The sequence below is a fragment of the Hemibagrus wyckioides genome, linkage group LG15 (genome assembly GCF_019097595.1).
Source record: "Hemibagrus wyckioides isolate EC202008001 linkage group LG15, SWU_Hwy_1.0, whole genome shotgun sequence".
Classification (NCBI taxonomy): Eukaryota; Metazoa; Chordata; class Actinopteri; order Siluriformes; family Bagridae; genus Hemibagrus; species Hemibagrus wyckioides.
The window spans coordinates 2,285,001-2,304,110 of NC_080724.1; the positions used below are offsets into that span (position 1 = coordinate 2,285,001).

General features: G+C 42.9%; 2 protein-coding genes across 11 annotated transcripts in view; both read left to right on the top strand.

Annotated features, from left to right (window-relative positions):
- dnajc5ab (DnaJ (Hsp40) homolog, subfamily C, member 5ab) overlaps window positions 1–3,270 on the top strand; it is a 29,875-nt gene extending 26,605 nt beyond the window's left edge. For both annotated transcript variants that reach the window (XM_058410314.1, XM_058410315.1), the window contains exons 3-5: window positions 92–305; window positions 406–577; window positions 2,585–3,270. In XM_058410314.1, the coding sequence (XP_058266297.1) occupies window positions 92–305; window positions 406–577; window positions 2,585–2,688 (490 nt within the window). In that variant the 3' untranslated portion in view covers window positions 2,689–3,270. The remainder of the gene's footprint in view (window positions 1–91; window positions 306–405; window positions 578–2,584) is intronic.
- A 4,533-nt stretch (window positions 3,271–7,803) lies between these two features.
- trim101 (tripartite motif containing 101) lies at window positions 7,804–17,723 on the top strand. Of its 9 annotated transcripts, none has more exons than XM_058409318.1 (11): window positions 7,804–8,170; window positions 10,968–11,116; window positions 11,189–11,363; window positions 12,354–12,449; window positions 12,558–12,791; window positions 12,893–12,915; window positions 13,013–13,137; window positions 13,214–13,488; window positions 13,585–13,953; window positions 16,073–16,198; window positions 16,331–17,723. In XM_058409318.1, the coding sequence occupies exons 1-10, from the start codon at window positions 8,006–8,008 to the stop codon at window positions 16,166–16,168; spliced, it is 1,707 nt and encodes a 568-aa protein (XP_058265301.1). In that variant the 5' UTR covers window positions 7,804–8,005; the 3' UTR covers window positions 16,169–16,198; window positions 16,331–17,723. The 9 variants fall into 9 exon arrangements, with proteins under 9 accessions (XP_058265301.1, XP_058265303.1, XP_058265299.1 ...); XM_058409320.1 differs by lacking the exon at window positions 16,331–17,723 and adding an exon at window positions 14,209–14,321 and having other exon boundaries at window positions 16,073–16,199; XM_058409319.1 differs by lacking the exon at window positions 16,073–16,198 and adding an exon at window positions 14,209–14,321 and having other exon boundaries at window positions 7,805–8,170; window positions 16,331–17,722.
- Window positions 17,724–19,110: the final 1,387 nt, after the last annotated feature.

Consider the following 19,110-nt stretch of genomic DNA (forward strand, 5'->3'; position numbering starts at 1 on the left):
AAGGGTCCATTAGGATGTTTGGTGCCCTTTTGAGGCAGCGTGCTGTGTAAAGTTCCTGTGAGAAAAGTTCTCTCTCTCGCTCACATTCTAGGAAACTAGCGCTGAAGTTTCACCCGGACAAAAACCCTAATAACCCAGAAGCAGCAGAGAAGTTTAAGGAGATAAACAACGCTAACGCCATCCTCAACGATCCCACCAAACGCAACATCTACGACCAGTACGGCTCTCTCGGCCTCTACGTGGCTGAGCAGTTTGGAGAAGAGAACGTTAACACCTACTTTGTGCTGTCCAGCTGGTGGGCCAAAGTGAGTCCACAAATACACACACACACACACACGTTTTGGATATGTTTTTAAGAAAAAACCTCTGGTTCATGTTTTATTCAGTACAATCTGTAATCCGCAGGCGCTGTTTATCTTCTGCGGCATTGCCACGGGTTGCTACTGCTGCTGCTGCCTGTGCTGCTGCTGTAACTGCTGCTGTGGGAAGTGTAAACCACAACCTCCTATGGAACACGATCCTGAGTTTTATGTCTCCCCCGAGGACCTGGAGGCTCAGATGAAGGCGGATGAGAGAGGTAAGACCCACAGAGGAAGCGCTCGTAGAACACCAAACAATTCAGGAGGACGAACAGAAAAACTTCAAAATGCTGCAAATAGACAGTGGACTACTGCGTTTAGTTTATTAATATTAATTAATCATTAATAAATTTATTCTTTTTTTTAAACCAGTTAGCATTGTTCCCTTGTCTAATCGGCCAAAATCAGCTGATTAATTAAATCCTATAATAGTGAGAACAATAAATCGTGGGCATGATGCAGGAACACACCCTGGACTGAAGTGCTGAAAAATGCACACGCATTCATGCACACGTTTGGAGCTTTTTCACCAACTGGCATGTTTTCAGAAGGTAACTGGGGGGTGAAATGGGCAGTGGGGGTTTCAGCCTCAGCACTGTTGGGCAGTTGAGCAAGGCCCTTAACCCTCCCTGCTCCAGTGGGCACGAGAGAGTCATGTTCCATCACAGATATGCGTAGATGCTGCTTTGTTTATTGCTCGTATGGTGAGAGCAGCCATGTTGATTTGAAGTCACTTGCTGAACTCGGGCTTGAGTAGTCCGGCCCGAGTTCTGGACTCGGAATTCCTAGTTGTGGCTGAAATTACAACCTTTACAGCAACATTTCCAAGTGGCTAAGGCTCTGGGTTGTTGATCAGGGTTCAAGCCTCAGCACCACTAAATTTCACTGTTGGGCAATTGAGCAAGGCCTTTAACCCTCTCTGCTCCAGGAGTGCTGTATCATATCCACCCCTGCGCTCTGACCACAACTTCCTCAAGCTGGGTTACGCAAAGAAAAGAATTCCACTCTGCTGTAATGTATGTGTGGAGATGATAAAGGCTTCTCACCCTCAGTTCTTAATTCCACACAGACTTCATCTTCGGCTCAGGATCAAATACGCAGGAACAAAAATGACGTTTATCACACTAAAAACTTTAAATACTCTGGAATAAAAAGTCAATAGTGTTGTGTCAGATCTTTTGGCTAGAGGGAAGCTCTAGATAGAGCCGACTCAGCATGTTTCAGGGTGGATTTGTGATTAATTTGTTTTTTTGATGTTGTGCAATGCTGTATTAGAGCGGAGACTGCGAGCCAGGCCAAAACTGGGACATCTGCCTTTACACACACATGAATGTAATATGGAGTTGTCCCGCCCTTTGCAGCTATAACAGCTTCAACTCTTCTGGGAAGGCTTTCCACAAGGTTTAGGAGTGTGTTTATCGAAATTTTGGACCATTCCTCTAGAAGTGCATTTGTCAGGTCAGGCGCTGATGTTGGACGAGAAGGTCTGGCTCACAGTCTCCACTCTAATTCATCCTAAAGGTGTTCTGTGGGGTTGAGGTCAGGACTCTGTGCAGGACAGTCAAGTTCCTCCACACCAAACTCACTCATCCATGTCTTTATGGACCTTGCTTTGGTCACTGGTGTGCAGTCATGTTGGAACAGGAAGGGGTCATCCCCAAACTGTTCCCACAAAGAGCATGAAATTGTCCAAAATGTCTTGGTATGAATCTGAAGGATTAAGAGTTCCTTTCACTGGAACTAAGGGGCCTGAATTCAATGATTTGGAGGGGTGTCCCAAAACTTTTGGCAATATAGTGTATATTATATTGTGTTGCCTTGTTGAGAATCAGTGAAATTTCATCAGTGGGGAAAAAAACCCCACACATTAAGCACTGGATTAATGACCACACCTTGGTACCAGGGAACCATTTTTATAGATTTTTACTTTATTATAAGTCAGGAGAGCTGAATTAATTGTTGTGAAGACATGCATCATGGATTTTTGATGCAATTGTGTTGTTTGTTTGTTTTTTGAGGGCACTGATTCTGTGGAAAAGAATAAGTGAGTGACAAAACCCATCTTTACAATTCTGCAAGTCACCTTGAACTACTGCTTGCCTAGCCTAGACAGTTCACAGCTCTGCCCCCTTCTACTACCTAGGAATGCCTGCTAAAGATTATTATTAAAAAGTCTCAGATAAACGATCGTAATTATGTGCGTGTCTCATCCTTCTCGCACACAGACGGAGATCCCATCGTGGTGCAACCGTCCTCAGCGACAGAAACCACTCAGCTCACTGCAGACGGTCACCACACCAGCTATCGCACTGACGGTGGACTCAACTAGACGACTTTTTTTTTTCATTTTTTTTTCCCTCCCCCTCCTGTACAACACCTGACCAGCAGAGGGAGCCATCCTGCGTCCTCCACCCAGGGACTGCCAAGAGTGGCCAGAACGAGTGGGCAGATGTCCGTCTATCTCTGCTGTGAAATGTCAAAGCTCTCAAAGCATGTGTAAATGAGCTAGTTTTTTTTTTTTTTTTCTCACTTCCTCATGTCCCACATGCAGTCGCCCCCCCCCCACCCGCCCAAACACACACACACACACACACACACACACACACACACACACACAACCCTGCTCAGTCCTGTGTTTCTGGAGATAAACAACCGTACCTGGATGTCCATATATACATTTAATTTAATTTATTGACCTTCACTTCACAAGACACATCTCTTGACATTTATGATTTTTTTCTAATAGTTTTATGAATTTCATTATATTGTGTTTTAGGATTTTGATGTTGATTTTTTTTGATGGAGTAGAGGAATGGGTTGCCATGTCTGGACCATTTTAGCTCAAATGTCTTTGGTTTTCTGTTTTAAAATACTTTTTAGCGAAGAAAAATCCTACACTGCTTGTTATAAAGGCAGCCTGAGTCTTAGAGCCTCGGCTCCCAACCACACAGATTTATAGAATCAAGCGCTTTTTCATGGGTGTGTGTGTGTGGAGGGGATGTTTTAATATCTTGGTACAGACCAAATTCCCCCTCAAAGACAGGAATATATGACCGTCCTGACTTTGTGGGGACATTTGGTTGGTCCCCAGGAAGGTTTTTATTTCTTGTTTGTTTTTTTTTTGTCTGTTTGTTTGTTTGGTTGTTGTAATAACGTGTCTCCAATATTTATTTATCACATTAGCACATAGTTTCCACGTAGTACAAGGACATGAACCAATTGAATTGCGCAAGACGAATTTTCTCAATTCCTGTTATTCATACATAGCAGGTGTAATATTGTGTAAGTGCAAAAGGCGTGTGTTTGTGTGTGTGTGTTGGTGTGGGGGGTGGCTTCCTCTTTGGCATGTGGTTCTGTGTAAACAATATCATTACTACCACATGATAATGTTACTTAATCATAACTGCTTCTTTGGTCTGTATACCTCTCTCTCTCTCTCACTCACTCACACACACACACACACACACACACACACACACACACACACACTCCTTCAGTGTTGCTTCTTCCTCGCTGCTCTCCGAGGACAAATATCATCTATAAATACCTCTGAAAATGTAGATCCAGAGCTGCTCCTCACACACACACCCCTCCTCTTAGGGGCACTTTCAGTTCGGTGAGCACAGATTTCAGTAACATTGGTTCGGTAACGTCACGTCTCTTTTTATTTCTTCTCACACTAAGGAAGGAAAAGCCTGATTTATTTTTCAGGAATATCGTTTTCGCAATCATAAACAAACCATAGCGTATAGAATAATCTTGGGTGTATGTGAAGGATGTGTGTGTATGATGTGTGTGTAATGTAAGACTTGTTTTTGTGTCGTTTCTTTTATGTGCTTCTTTATGTTGATAAGGAAAAACAGGAAGCCAAATTCGGTCATATTTTTCATTTTGCCATGCTGTCTCGATCCAAAGGCCACTTGAAAAGATGATTCCTAATACGAAAACACGGACCACAAAGTTATTACAACAGTGCGAGGCATCGAATCTGACACGTTTTGGCCGCATTTCTGTTTATATGGGGCATATTTCTGTTTATCTCAAGATTTCAGCTGTGTGTGTGTGTGAAAGCACTGACTGATGAGAATCAAGCCTCCCAAAATTTGTCCAGACTCCCCAAAGACAGCAGTGACAACATAGAGACAATGTGATCTAATAATCTAATTTATTTTCGTATGCTAGTTCTAATGAGTGTGTGTGTGTGTGTGTCGTTTTGTACCATGTAGTCGTATCTGTTAAGTTTGCTGGGGTTTTTTTCACTGTAGCAGGGATTATGTGCGTGAGAGAGATGTTTCCTGTTGTATAATAAATGTTTCTGAATCCTACCGTCGGCTTTGTTGTGTTTTTTTTTTTTTTATTATTATTATTATTATTTATTTTAACATTTTGTCCTCAAAGTTGATGTTAGAAGCAGGAAAAATGGACAAGTGTAAGGATTTGAGCTTTGAGTTTGACAAAGGACCAAATTGTGATGGCTAGACCACTGGATCAGAGCATCTCCAAAACTGCAGCTCTTGTGGGGTGTTCCCGGTCTGCAGTGGTCAGTATCTATCAAAAGTGGTCCAAGGAAGGAACAGTGGTGAACCGGTGACAGGGTCATGGGCGGTCAAGGCTCACTGATGCACGTGGGGAGTGAAGGCTGGCCCGTGTGATCCGATCCAACAGACAAGCTACTGTTGCTCAAATTGCTGAAGAAGTTAATACTGGTTCTGATAGAAAGGGGTCAGAAGACACAGTGCAGGACGGGTCAGGGCTGTTTTGGCAGCACCAACACAATATTAGGCAGGTGGTCATAATGTTATGGCTGATCGGTGTATGATGAGGCCAAATGTCCCCTCAAAGACAGGAATATTTGACAGGCTTCAATTGTTGGGGACATTTGGTTAGTCCTCAGGAGGGCTTTATTTCAGTTTTTTTTTTTTAACTCCCCTGCTTTATTTAAAAATTGTTTGGATGTTCAGGTTACGATCAGGATTAGATTGAGATGTAAAGCATCATAAGCTGTGCTAATATCAGTGTGACGGGATAGTCCTCATAAGGCTGTGTGTATGTCTCTCCTGTGATAGAAATACAGTGCCATCTGTTGAGATATGAGGACAGGAAACTAATCCATATATGGTATCAAAGTTCCCATGAATATACATGATATGACTAAAAGTATGTGGACACCTGGTCATCACTCTCGGTCGTATCCATATAAGGATGGTGAAACCCAAAATCCGATCAGGAGGCACCTGATTTCACTTCTTTTAATCAGTTCATCTTAGTTCTCCAATCAAACTATCTGCTTTGCATCCAATTTTGGCTACAATGAAAGCCTGCATGTCTTTATGGTTTGAATGAAAGATCCCTGATTTCACTGGAGTTGATGTCCAGCATGTGTTCAGAAGAAACGCACACGTGTGGATTTGATCTGAACTGCATCGGATCATCAGGAGGACTCGAGCAAATATAAATTCCTATTGTTTAACAACACAATCAAGTAAGGAATTAACTAAGTGTGTGTTTTTCTTTTAAAGTGGTCAGCTGAAACTATACAGCTAACAGTTTGTGGACACCTGAGAATGTCACCCTCGTGAGTATCCCACTCCAGATTTATTCTCCTTCGGCTGTCCTGATACCAGTCCTGCTCCTGAGAAAGCTTTCCACAAGATTATGGAGCTCCAAATTCCCCAGATTTCAATATGACCGAGCTGTGGGATGTGCTGGACATATGAATGTGATCAAGTCTCATCTTTGCCGCTCTACTCTTCTAGGAAGCCATTCAAACAGATTTTGGCTTAAGGGATTTTGGCCTTTCAGCCACCAGAGCATTAATGAGGTCAGGCACAGGGGTAGGATGCAGAGGCCTGTTGTGTACTCACTGTGGAAATTCATCCGTGAGGTGTTCAGTGGGGTTGAGTTCAGAGCTCAGAGCTTCTTCCACATCATTTTTCACAAACCTGGTCTTCACAGAGCTTGCTTTGTGCACAGGAGTATTGTCATGCTGAAACAGATCGGGAAATCTAAATACAAAGACTTTCTAGACAACTTTGTGTTTTTAATGTACAATGTATTAAAATGTACATGGTTTAGATTTTGTGGGTACAACAGGACTGCACAACAGGTCTCTTGGCAAAGTTATAGGCTTTCCTATAAGGTTCCCATACCACCGCTATGCCGATGACACTCAGCTTATCTTCCCCTTCCCTCCCTCAGATACCACGGCTTCTGCTCGGATCTCGGCGTGTCTGGCGGCTCATCAGCTGAAACTCAATCCCGGCAAAACTGAACTGCTGGTCATCCCAGGTGATTCATCCCCACCCCAGGATCTCACGATATCTCTGAACAACTCCCTGATCTCTCCTTCGGCCACTGCTCGCAACCTTGCGGTATCCATGGACAATCGACTGTCCTTTTCTTCCCATGTTACTGATGTCACACGTTCACGTCGGTTTCTTCTGTACAACATCAGAAGGATTCGGACATTTTTATCCACACAGGCTGCTTGTTCAGTCTCTGGTCATATTGAGACTGGACTACTGCAACTCTCTAAAGGCAGGTCTACCTCTGAATGCAATTCATCCTATGCAAATGATCCAAAATGCAGTTGACTTGTTTTCAACCTGCCGAAGGTTTCCCACACCACCCCACTGCTGCGTTCCCTTCCACTGTAGCTGCATCAGATTCAAAACACTTGCTTGCCTACAAAGCCAAGAATGGACCAGCACCATCTTACCTCAAAGATCTTATTACTCCTCACACTGCACCTCGCTCCCTCAGATCCACTAGCACTTCTGGACTGGTCCCACCAGTAAGTATCTCTCAGAGTAAGAGGTAAGTATACATCTAGACTATTCTCTGTTCTGGCACTGAGGTGGTGGAATGAACTTCCCCTAGATGTCTGAACAGCCGAGTAACTGACCGCCTTCAAATGATGGATGGATGGAAACTAGCTCTTATTTTTCCCTGTTTGTGTTGTATTGTTGTATGTGCATAAAAACAGTTTTTAGGCTGATGGTATCCCACGTCTGTGACCCATTGAACCAGTGTTAATATATTCATAGATAGAGACTTTAAAGCTTCTTGATAAGAGCATCTGCCAAATGCCAGAAATGTAAATGTAATGTAAATGTGTACAAAGAACAAGCGTGTAAGGCTCTAAAGACTGATGGATGTAAAAATGTACTTGGCTATACTGCAATTAAGGGGGTTTGTACAATCCCTGGTGGAAACACTCACTCACCCATCTGATTCATTTTAAACTTCTCAGAGCTTTTTGCATTTTAGATTCCTCTTTCTTGTGTACTTAAATATGCAGCTGCACTTGTCAGCATGCTGTGTACCTGATATGGACATGGCTTGCCAACACTGTGGTATGTGGGGAAGGAGGGGTTGCCAGCCAGTAACCGGACACCTCCACACACACACACACACACACACACACACACACACACACTGAACTTGGTGCTCTTGGCATAGCTATTGCCCGGTAACAGTACAGGGGAGGACCCAGGCTGAGCAACAGGGGGACAAAACAGAAGAAGAAATCCGGGACAAATTACAGGCATATAAAAGCTGATGTGAGGATGGTAATGAGACACAACAGTTCTCTCACTCACACGGTTACTTAACTTTCATAAGTGCCTCGGAAGTGGGACACGGTCATGTCTCTTCCGCTGGACCTAAGCTCCTTCAACAAGGATGCTTCACTGGGCACGCTGGAGAAGCAACTCATCTGCCCTATCTGTTTGGAAGTCTTTACCAAACCTGTAGTGATTCTGCCATGTCAGCACAACCTCTGCCGCAAATGTGCTAATGAACTTTACCAGGTGAGTTCGAGTTTACTTGACATTATGGGGGAATTATTTACCAAACATTAACCGTTGACTTTTAGGGGCAGTGGTGTCTCAGCGATTTGGGCTGCTGCTTGGAAAGTTCAAATCTCAGCACTACCAAGCCACTTCTGTTAATCAAGCAATCCTTTTCCTGCTTAGTCGGATTGTGTATCAACTGATCAGCCAAACCAGCAGCTGAGGAGGGTCAATTTATTGTTTATTATATCACAAAGACCTACTGCCTCTCTGACCCTGTGTTTGCTTAATCCGCCAGCTGATCATGAGATCGTGGGATATTCCCGGGCGCTCATGTGCACTCTGAAAAAACATTACACTAGCACTAGAGCATACAGTGAGGCCGATAATCTTGTTAGTACGCAAATCCTAGACAGGTGTGTGCCCTATAAATACTCAAATATAGCTCTAAATTGAATGCCTTTTAGACAATAGACACGCTGAAGACACGGGGAACTGTGAAGGCTGTGAGACAAATAAAAATACTGTAGCTTTGCTCCACTTGTAGTCATCTTCTGCTGTATTATATGTTCATAAGGGTGAAGGTTTTCTACATTTTATTAGGCAGGAGTTGAGTGTAAAATAGATTTGCAGACACTACTGATACAGATTTATTTTACATTTACATTTACGGCACTTGGCAGATGCCCTTGTACATAGCGATGTATAAAAGTTCTTTGTCTCTTTATCAATGAATACATCAACACTGGTGCACTAGGTCACAGACTAAGGTAATATATTAGTTTGAGTCTCTGTTGGGAGGAAATAGCACACAAAAACAGTATTTCAGCAAGAGGTAAGTCTTCACTCTCCCTCTGAAGACGGTCAGTGACTCAGCTCTTTCAAAAACTAGGGAGAGTTTATTCAACCACCTCTTGAGGCTTACGTACATTATACTGCCAAAGGTTTTGGGATGCCCCTCCAAAACACTGAATTCAGGGGTTGGGCTCGGCCCCTTAGTTCCAGTGAAAGGAACTCTTAATGCTTCAGCTTCATACCAAGACATTTTGGACAATTTCATGCGAACAGTTTGGGGATGACCCCTTCCTGTTAAAACATGACTGCACACCAGTGACCAAAGCAAGGTCCGTAAAGACATGGATGAGTTTTCAATATTTTTGAAATTCCCCAAGTTTGATGTGGAGGAACTTGAGTTAGAGAGGAGACTGTGAGCCAGACCTTCTCGTCCAACATCAGTACCTGATCTCACAAATGTGCTTCTAGAGGACTGGTCAAAAATTCCCATAAACACACTCCTAAACCTTGTGGAAAGCCTTCCCAGAAGAGTTGGAGCTGTTATAGCTACAAAGGGTGAGACAACTCCATATTACATTCATGTGCATGTAAAGGCAGATGTCCCAAAACTTTTGGCCATATAGTGTACCTTGTTCCCTGAGAGATAGTGAGATGAGTCGAACAGTGCCGGAGGATTTGAAGATTTAACAAACACCTACCCATTCTCTGTACTGCTTATCCTACACAGGGTCATGGGGAACTACCCCAGGGAACTCAAGGCTACAAGGCATGGGACACCGTTATTGGGATGCCAACCCATCGCAGGGCACAATCACACACACTCTACAAACAATTTAGAGATGCCAAAAAGCCTACAATACATGTCTCTCAATTTAGGGCTGAAGCCAGAAACCTGGTAGAAACCCCTGAAACACAGGAAGCACATGCAAACTCCAAACACACAGGGCAGCAGGGAGGCAGGAATTAAACCCCTGACCCCATGGGTGTGAGGCAGTTGTGCTAAGCACTAGGTTATAAGCCTTTAATTAGGTCAAAGTTATTTATAATTCTACTTGTTTTGAGGTTTGGATTAAACCCATCCTGTTCAAGTCCAGTCAAAGATAATAATAATAACAACCAATAATAAATGAAATAACTTTGGTAATAGTGAGCTACATTTTCATGGACAAACACCATACTGTTGCTGGACCATCACTGGGCACCTCTGCTCAGAGCCGGGACTCTGGTTTCCATTTGACCCGTATATCTCAGCTGCTGAAGCCTTTTAAAGGGTGTAACTATTTAAGGCCACTGTGTCCATCTCACTCTCTCACTCTCATTCCCTCCACATCATGGTCTCCTCTACCTCAGAGGAAAAAACAACAGCAACTGCAAATAATTTGTCTTTATCTGGAATTGATAATGGCACCAGCGAGACGTGTTTGTTTATAGACGTTCGCTGTGTGTTTTCATATCACTGATGTGTTTAAAAAGGAGAATGGACACGAGGGGATTTTTTTACAAAGTTGTGTACTTCACTTAGTAACAAAACCTAGCTCAAAAGCAGCTGATGGTCATTGAGTCAGTGGCCACAAGTCTCCAAAGTGGTTCTGAAAAGTACATCTTGGAGTACAAGCCAAAATTAGTTGTAAATAATCATGCCAGCGAACACACTAAAGCATACCGTGCTAATGGAGCTGTTGTGCAGTTTGATGACTTATTCCAGGGGGAATGGTAGCTCAAGTGGTTAAGGCTCTGGGTTGTTGATTGGAGGCTCAGGGTTCAAGCTCCATTGTTGGGCAATTGAGTAAGGCTCTTAACCCTCTCTGCTCCAGGGGTGCTGTATTATATCTGCCCCTTCACTCTGACCCCAACTTATTCCTCAGCTGGGATATGCGAAGAAAAGAATCCCACTGTACTGTAATGTATGTGTGGTGATAATAAAGGCTTCTTCTTCTACAGTGTCTTAAAGCACCAGCCTGGGAGGAGTTCTTTAAAGTTTTAATGATCAGAGAACATAATACTGAGTAAAAGATTGCAGCCTTCTCTGTTCCAGGTTGGGATCGGAGGACGATTTCGGTGTCCATCCTGTAGACATGAAGTCGTTTTGGACCGTCATGGTGTTTATGGGCTCCAGAGAAACCTTCTAGTGGAAAATATTATCGATGTCTACAAGCAAGCGTCTGCAAGGTATAGATTTAACATATATTTTATTAAATTTAAGTTTATTTCTTACAGTTATTGTGTAAAATGTGTCTTTAGTTGTAGGCCTCCACCAAAACCACTGGCACAAATAAACTGTGAAGAACATGAAGAAGAGAAGCTGAACATTTACTGCATCAACTGTCAGGTCCCTACGTGTTCACTCTGTAAAGTGTTTGGAGCACATAAGTCCTGTCAGGTGGCCCCCATCACTGATGTATATCAGCAGCAAAAGGTAAGACTGACAGGTTATTTCTGCTAGAAGTCTACATACAGTGTCTATACACCAATCAGGTATAACATTATGACCACCTGCCTAATATTGTGTTGGTCCCCCTTTTGCTGCCAAAACAGCCCTGACCCGTCGAGGCATGGACTCCACTAGATCCCTAAAGGTGTGCTGTGGTATCTGACACCAAGATGTTATCAGCAGATCAACCTACAGGTCTTAAACGATACTTTTGATAGATACTGACCACTGCAGACCAGGAACACTCCACAAAAGCTTTTGGAGATGCTCTGATCCAGTGGTCTAGCCATCACAATCTGACCCTTCGTCAAACTCTCAAATCCTTATGCTTGTCCATTTTTCCTGCTTCTAACATCAACTTTGAGGACAAAATGTTCACTTGCTGCCTAATATATCCCACCCACTAACAGGTGCCATGATGAGGAGATCATCAGTGTTATTCACCTGTCAATTCTCAGAATGTTATGCCTGATCAGAGTATTTATATGAACACATGATATGGTCAAAAGTATGTGGATGCCTGACCACAACATCCCTTTCCAAAAGCCATTGCCTTTAACTGCAATAACAGCTTCCACTCTTGGTCACTGATGTTAGCAAGCAGTCTACATATCACTTTATCCCAGTGATGTTCAGGGTTTGGGGTTGAGTTCAGGCACAGAACTTTCACACCAGCTTTACCATGTTTTAATGCACTTTGCCTTGTGCACAGGGGCATTGTCAAGCTGGAACATGATTGGGCCTCTTAGATCCACTTAAGGGAAATTCTATAAATACCAAGGAATTCAAGAAAATTGTGTACTTCAGAGTTTATGACAACAGGTAAGGAAAGGCGCTCCATATGGGTGCGAAGGTCAGGTGTCCACATACTTTTGGCTATACAGCGTATAAAAATGTTAAACAGATCATGTTACCAATTCTAAACACAAATGAACGATGCAGGTGAATTAATTGCACCCAGTTTTTGTCTTATAGACCGAACTCAGTGATGGGATTGGGTCCCTGGTGGCCACAAATGAGCGCATCCAAGCATGCATTAATGACCTGGAGGAGACCTGTAGGAGTATTGAGGTTTGCTTGGACCCCTATTGAACCTTAAGACACTAAAGCAGTTAATACATAGCTCTTTTATTACATGCTAATGCTTAGCATGATCAGAATACACGTTCACTCCAACAGGAAAGTAGCGGAAACCAAAAGCAGATCCTGTGTGAGAAGTTTGACCGCCTGTGTGGAATCCTGGAGGAAAGACGTAAGATAATGTTACAGCGAATCACATATGAGCAAGATGAAAAGACAAGCTGGGCCCAAAGCTTGGTACATACCTACAGTGAGCATGTTGACTCCAACTCAAAGCTGGTGCAGACCTCCTTGAATGCCATGGAAGAGCCGGAGATGGCTGCATTTCTTCAGGTACAGTACTCCCGAGCATATATCTGGGGCTTATTATGATTCTGGGGATTTCAGTTTGGTCTGTTGCTTTTTAAATCTAGTATGTTTTTGCTTTCTTGTAGACCTCAAAAAGCCTTATCGAACAGTAAGTTTCTGCGTGAAGTTTCAGCAATTTTTTTTTTCATCCACTTTGGATCACTATCTTGCATTTTCTGCTAAAACCGACTCCTTAACCTTTATAGGGTGAGCGAGGCGACTAAATCGGCTCCGATGGAGACCTTACAGCCTGGATATGAAAACATGGATCACTATAAGGTTGATTTTAACGCTGAGGAGAGGGCTCTCTACCAGCTAGATTTCATCAAACGTGAGCCATGTGTGATTAATCTGTCTATGCATATCTAGGCAAACGATCCAATCGTGTTGTTCTTGTAATATTACAGTTGCTGTTTATTATGCAGCTGAAGAGGAAGCTGAAGAGCCTCCAGAAGAACCAGCACCAGAACCTGAGCCAGAAGTCTTACCAGAACCTGAGCCTGAACATATACCAGTGCACAGTCCGGTGGAGATCTCTGAGCTAGACCAAGAACTGAAATTGGAAAACTATGAGATAAAAAATGTTTTATGTGAAACAAAAGAGGAAAACCAGACACATGTAGATGGATCAGCAAGACAAAAAACTGGCATATATGAGAAGAGTGGACTTAACACACAACAGGTATAGTAAAGCTCTACCTGTTAAAAAAAATGAAATAGGGTTTATCTGTTGTGTTAGTAGTGTTACTATACTGTTGTCCCCTATTCCCCCCATAAGGACCAGACAGAGTTAGGGTATGAGGGGCATGATTCAGGAATCCACTGCTTAACTTCAGAAGCAGGTGAAGAAACTAAGCTCTACCCCATTTGGCATAACCCCAACAACAGACCAATGCTTAGCCAAAACCAAGCAACACCGCTGGACTTTTTGAGGGTTCCTGAAAATGAACCCACAGGTCAGTTCCAGCAACCAGAGACCCCTCTGTCCATGTGGATGAGTGGCAGCCTTATGCCTCTGTCTAATGAGAACCAGCCCCAATATGGAAGAGACTCATTAGAGAGCAACCAACCGAATATATCAGAGGTTGACGAGAATATTTGTTATGAGTTGGTCAACAAGGATAGCATGACTTCTGTATCTCCACAGGTTAGTCCATTTTCAACAGACTGTGGGTCTTATATCACCATCACATCACGACCTTCTCAATTCTTTTTCCTTTAAGTGATTCCTGCATCATGGCCATCACTCATTGTTTCTTTTATGTGAATGCTTATAATATACTTCAGGAAAGTCTTGTGATAGCACTGTCGACATTAGCTTTGCTTTCCAAACCCATTTGATTGTTACACAGTCTTTTTATTTTCCACACCACCTTCCATTTTCATTTCCATCTCTTCTCAGGCCATCATCCATATATTTTACGTCCTGGCCTTTCTCGTCATCCTCCAGAGAGTATGGGGGAACATTCAGTGCCTCTTTTGCATATAGCACTGCTGGGGAATTACAAAAACCAGGTACTTGCTTATTACCGTGTATAGCTAAACACTGAAGCAGCATATTTTATCATAACATGTTTTATGGAATGTTTTAATGGAAGTAGAGTTAGCTGTCCTTCGTGTCTCTCGCTAAAAACCTTTGCAGAATATAGAAGTCATTTATTATAGCTATGCCAATTACCTTTATATAGAAAATATGTCTAAAGAATGTGTCAGTTTTTTTAGCTACCTAGCAAACATCATACTATATTAGCATGTTAGGTGATATCAGCACCATTTGCTGGGGGTTTTTATCCAATAGCTATGCCACTAGCTAGCTGTCAAATGTTTATTCATAGTGAATAATCTAATGTTGATTGTGATAAGGAAGAGGCGCAGAAAAGGTGTATTCATTTACAGTATGTTTATGGTGTAGATAGGGACACACTCACTGAAAACATATGATAAGGCTATCATCATGACTAGCCTAGTGAAAGTGTAGATTTCCTGGATGGTATGAGGGACTCACAAATTTCACCGGAGACGAATTTGAAAATCATCTGCGTCTGGATGGCTAAGAGAACTCTTTAAATAGGAGGGATGATGTTACTCCCTCCCACATCAATCACAGTGACATTAGCCAATCATGGGTGTCTGGGTATATAAAAGTTGGCACTTTCCTCTGAGTTTGTTCAACTGCCCTATGACACATAATACATGGCCAACAGTATGTGGAAACCTGGCCATCATACCCATATGTGGTTCTCCAAACTGTTGCCGTTCAACTGGAATGTCTTTGTAGACTGTAGCTTTATGATTTTACTTCACTGGAACTAAGGAAGCATGCTCCAGCATGACAATGCCTGTGTATACAAAGCAAGCATCATGAATACATGGTTGATGTGGAAGAACTCGAGCCCTGAACTCAACCTCAGTGAAGACCTTTGTGGTGAACTGGAATGTAGACTGTGCACCAGATCATCTTGTTGAACCTCACTAATGTTCTTGTGGATACATGGGCCGAAATTTTCACAGCCACAGTTAACTTAAGCAAATGGGGGACTGATTTTGGAACAGGATGTTCATCAAGCACCTATGATGGTCATGTGTCATATTTTTGGACATTTCTGTCATGTGATGTGGCAGAGATAGTGGGTGGAAAAGGGTAAATGATAAAATTTTGAGAAATACACTACGTTGCCAAAAGTTTTGGGACACCCTCCAAATCATTGAATCCAGGTGTTGTTTTTCAGGGGTTCAGCTCGGTCCCTTAGTTCCAGTGAAAGGAACTGTTAATGCTTCAGCTTCATACCAAGACATTGTGGACAATTTCATGCTCTTTGTGGGAACAGTTTGGGGATGACCCCTTCCTGTTCCAACATGACTGCACACCAGTGTACAAAGCAAGGTCCATAAAGACATGGATGAGTGTGTTTGGTGTGGAGGAACTTGACTGGCCTGCACAGAGTCCTGACCTCAACCCCATAGAACACCTTTGGGATGAATTAGAGCGGAGACTGTGAGCCAGACCTTCTCGTCCAACATCAGTGCCTGACCTCACAAATGCACTTCTAGAGGAATGGTCAAAAAATTCCCATAAACACACTCCTAAACCTTGTGGAAAGCCTTCCCAGAAGAGTTAAAGCTGTTATAGCTGCAAAGGACAGGCCAACTCCATATTACATTCATGTGCAATATAGTGTAGATGTAGAATTCAAACAAATACATAACTAAAGGATAAATATACATAGCTTGAGTGCTCAGTGTGTGTTCCGTCTCTCGTTTTCCAGGGTGAACCCTGCTCAGTGGGAGCCCCGGACAAAGGAGAGATGGAGCAGAGCACTGATACAAGCTTTCACAACTACTTTGATGCCCCCATGTGGTAGAGAGGCAGAAGCATATGAACAGTTAGTCAGGTAGGTAGTCCCAAATCTTCCAGGCAGTGTAGCTTTATTGCTTAGAACTCTTTATGTGGCCTGACAGGGTCTTCTGTTTGCTCACAGTTGTGGTGTACATCTGTAAATCTGCTGTATGTCTGTCTTTGACAGGATGCAGCTTCAGATCTCTCAGGGGTGGATGTCAGCTCTCCTGCTGTTACAAGCGAGTCGGCCCGTATCAGCTTCTCCTTCTCCTGGCTGAATCCGCTTGCCAAGAAGAAGTGAATGCTCTTCAGAGAGAGGCCCACATACCCATTTATTCCATCTGACCATAACGTACAGGTTTTAACCTCAGGGCAAACTGAATGTTGTCCAATAGGTGCACCAACCACTGCTGCTGTAATCTGTAACAGCTATAGGTACATAACAGGAGCCACATATTTGCTTCACGTAGCCTTAATTATTAGAAACGAATTAATTGTAAAATATTTGCCTGAGATACACTATATTGCCAAAAGTTTTGGGACACCCCTCCAAATCATTGAATTCAGGTGTTGTTTTTCAGGGGTTCGGCTCGGCCCCTTAGTTCCAATGAAAGGAACTCTTAATGCTTCAGCTTCATACCAAGACATTTTGGACAATTTCATGCTCCCAACTTTGTTGGAACAGTTTGGGGATGACCCCTTCCTGTTCCAACATGCAGAGCCTGTGAGCCAGACCTGTGAGTCATCACATCAGTGCCTGACCTCACAAATGCACTTCTAGAAGAATGGTCAAAAATTTCCATAAACACACTCCTAAACCTTGTGAAAAGCCTTCCCAGAAGAGTTGAAGCAGTTATAGCTGCAAAGTGCAGGACAACTCCATAATACATTCATGTGCATGTAAAGGCAGACATTACAGTTTTGGAATGGCTCACAGTCTCCACTCTAATTCATCCCTAAGGTGTTCTACCACAAATTCCTGTCAGCTCAAACAAATCTGGACATACTCCCCTAGCCCCTTGCTTTAGCTTGCCTTTATTTTAGTTAGGGGTGCCTTGGATCTGGAGCCTATTCAGAAAATACTGGGAAGGAGGTTGGAATACATTCTGGATGGTATTCCAGTCCATCACAGGACATTTTGCATATACACTATATTGCCAAAAGTTTTGGGACATCTGCCTTTACGTGCACATGAACTTTAATGACATCTCATAGGGTTTAATATGGAGTTAGCCCACCCTTTGTAGCTTCAACTCTTCTGGGAAGGCTTTCCACAAGGTTTAGGAGTGTGTTTATGGGAATTTTTGACCATTCCTCTAAAAGCGTATTTGTGAGGTCAGGCACTGATGTTGGACGAGAAGGTCTGGCTCACAGTCTCCACTCTAATTCATCCCAAAGATGTTCTATGGGGTTGAGGACAGTCAAGTTCCTCCACACCAAACTCACTCATCCATGTCTTTATGGACCTTGCTTTGGTCACTGGTGTGCAGTCATGTTGGAACAGGAAGGGGTCATCCCCAAACTGTTCCCACAAAGCATGAAATTGTCCAAAATGTCTTGGTATGAAGCTGAAGCATTAAGAGTTCCTTTCACTGGAACTAAGGGGCCGAGACCAACCCCTGAAAAACAACACCTGAACTCAATGATCTGGAGGGGTGTCCCCAAACTTTTGGCAATATAGTGTAGAAGTTTGCTAAAAGTACGAAACTGTTGGCTATGAGAAAGGCTTAGTGTTTAGATATATCTCTATGCATTTGTTTGGTTGTGACTTGAGAAGGTTGAAGTCGTATCGTGGTGCAGTGGTGCTCTCAGCATGGATGTGAAAGTGTTACATTAGAAAATGTGGCAATATTTGTTTGCTAGACTGTTTACGTTGTTGTTTTCAATATCTATTACAGGTCACACACACATTACACAATACGTAACGAATGATGATGAATAAAATGCACGGACAACTGGTGTGTGTTTACTTTGCTTTGTACAAGAGACTACACAATTTTAACCACACATACTGTATACTGAAACATACAAAGCAAATCCGCCTAGGAAAAGAAAAATATTTATCACTGCATATAACAAATGTCATTTCAATACAATGTTATTGCTATACTAACAATTATTCTACAAGTATAATCAATACTCTATATTAGTGAGAAGGTGTGGATTAAAGATTACACAAATGAAATCAATAGGCAATAAAAATAAAAAAAGTCACATGTGTGAGAACTAAAAACGGCCATAGGAACTTCCTTTGTATTAACTTAAAAGTGTTTTCATACACTTCTTTCAACGGTACTAGACAATTGGCCAAACTGAACAATCGATTTTGTGTAACATTTGGAAGCAAAAGCAAAAACAAACTAACATTTATATAAATCAACAAGAACCACCTCCTTAATTCTGTGTAGGTCCCCCTTGTGCCTCCAAAACAGCCCTGACCCGTCCAGGCATGGACTCCACTAGATCGGTGAAGGTGTGCTGTGGGATCTGGCACCAAAACATTAGCAGCAGATCCTTTAAATCCTCCAAGTTGCGAGGTGGGGCCTTCATGGTTCGGACTTGTTTGTCCAGCGCATCCCACAGATGCTCGATTGGATTGAGGTCCGGGGAATTTGGAGGCCAGGTCAACGCCTTGAACTCTTTCTCATGATCCTTAAACCATTCCTGCACCATTTCTGCAGTGTGGCACGGCGCGTTATCTTGCTGAAAGAAACCACTCCCTTCAGGAAATACCATTTTCATGAAAGGATGTACATGCTCTGTAATAATATTCAGGTAGGTGGTGGGTGTCAAAGTAACGTCCACGTGAATGCCAGGACCCAAGGATTCCCAGCAGAACATTGTCCAGATCATCACACTGCCTCCGTCTGCTTGGCTACTTTCCGGAGTACATCCTGGTGCCATCTCCGCCACAGGTAAGCGATGCACGCGCACCCGGCCATCCACATGATGTAAAAGGAAGCACGA

Excerpts from the sequence above, each read along its gene's own strand:
- trim101 (XM_058409315.1), top strand. The coding sequence starts at position 8,006 with ATGTCTCTTCCGCTGGACCTAAGCTCCTTCAACAAGGATGCTTCACTG. Across the intron at positions 11,117-11,188 it reads TACAAGCAAGCGTCTGCAAG|TTGTAGGCCTCCACCAAAAC; the intron begins GTATAGATTTAA and ends ATGTGTCTTTAG. Across the intron at positions 13,489-13,584 it reads GTGGACTTAACACACAACAG|GACCAGACAGAGTTAGGGTA; the intron begins GTATAGTAAAGC and ends TCCCCCCATAAG.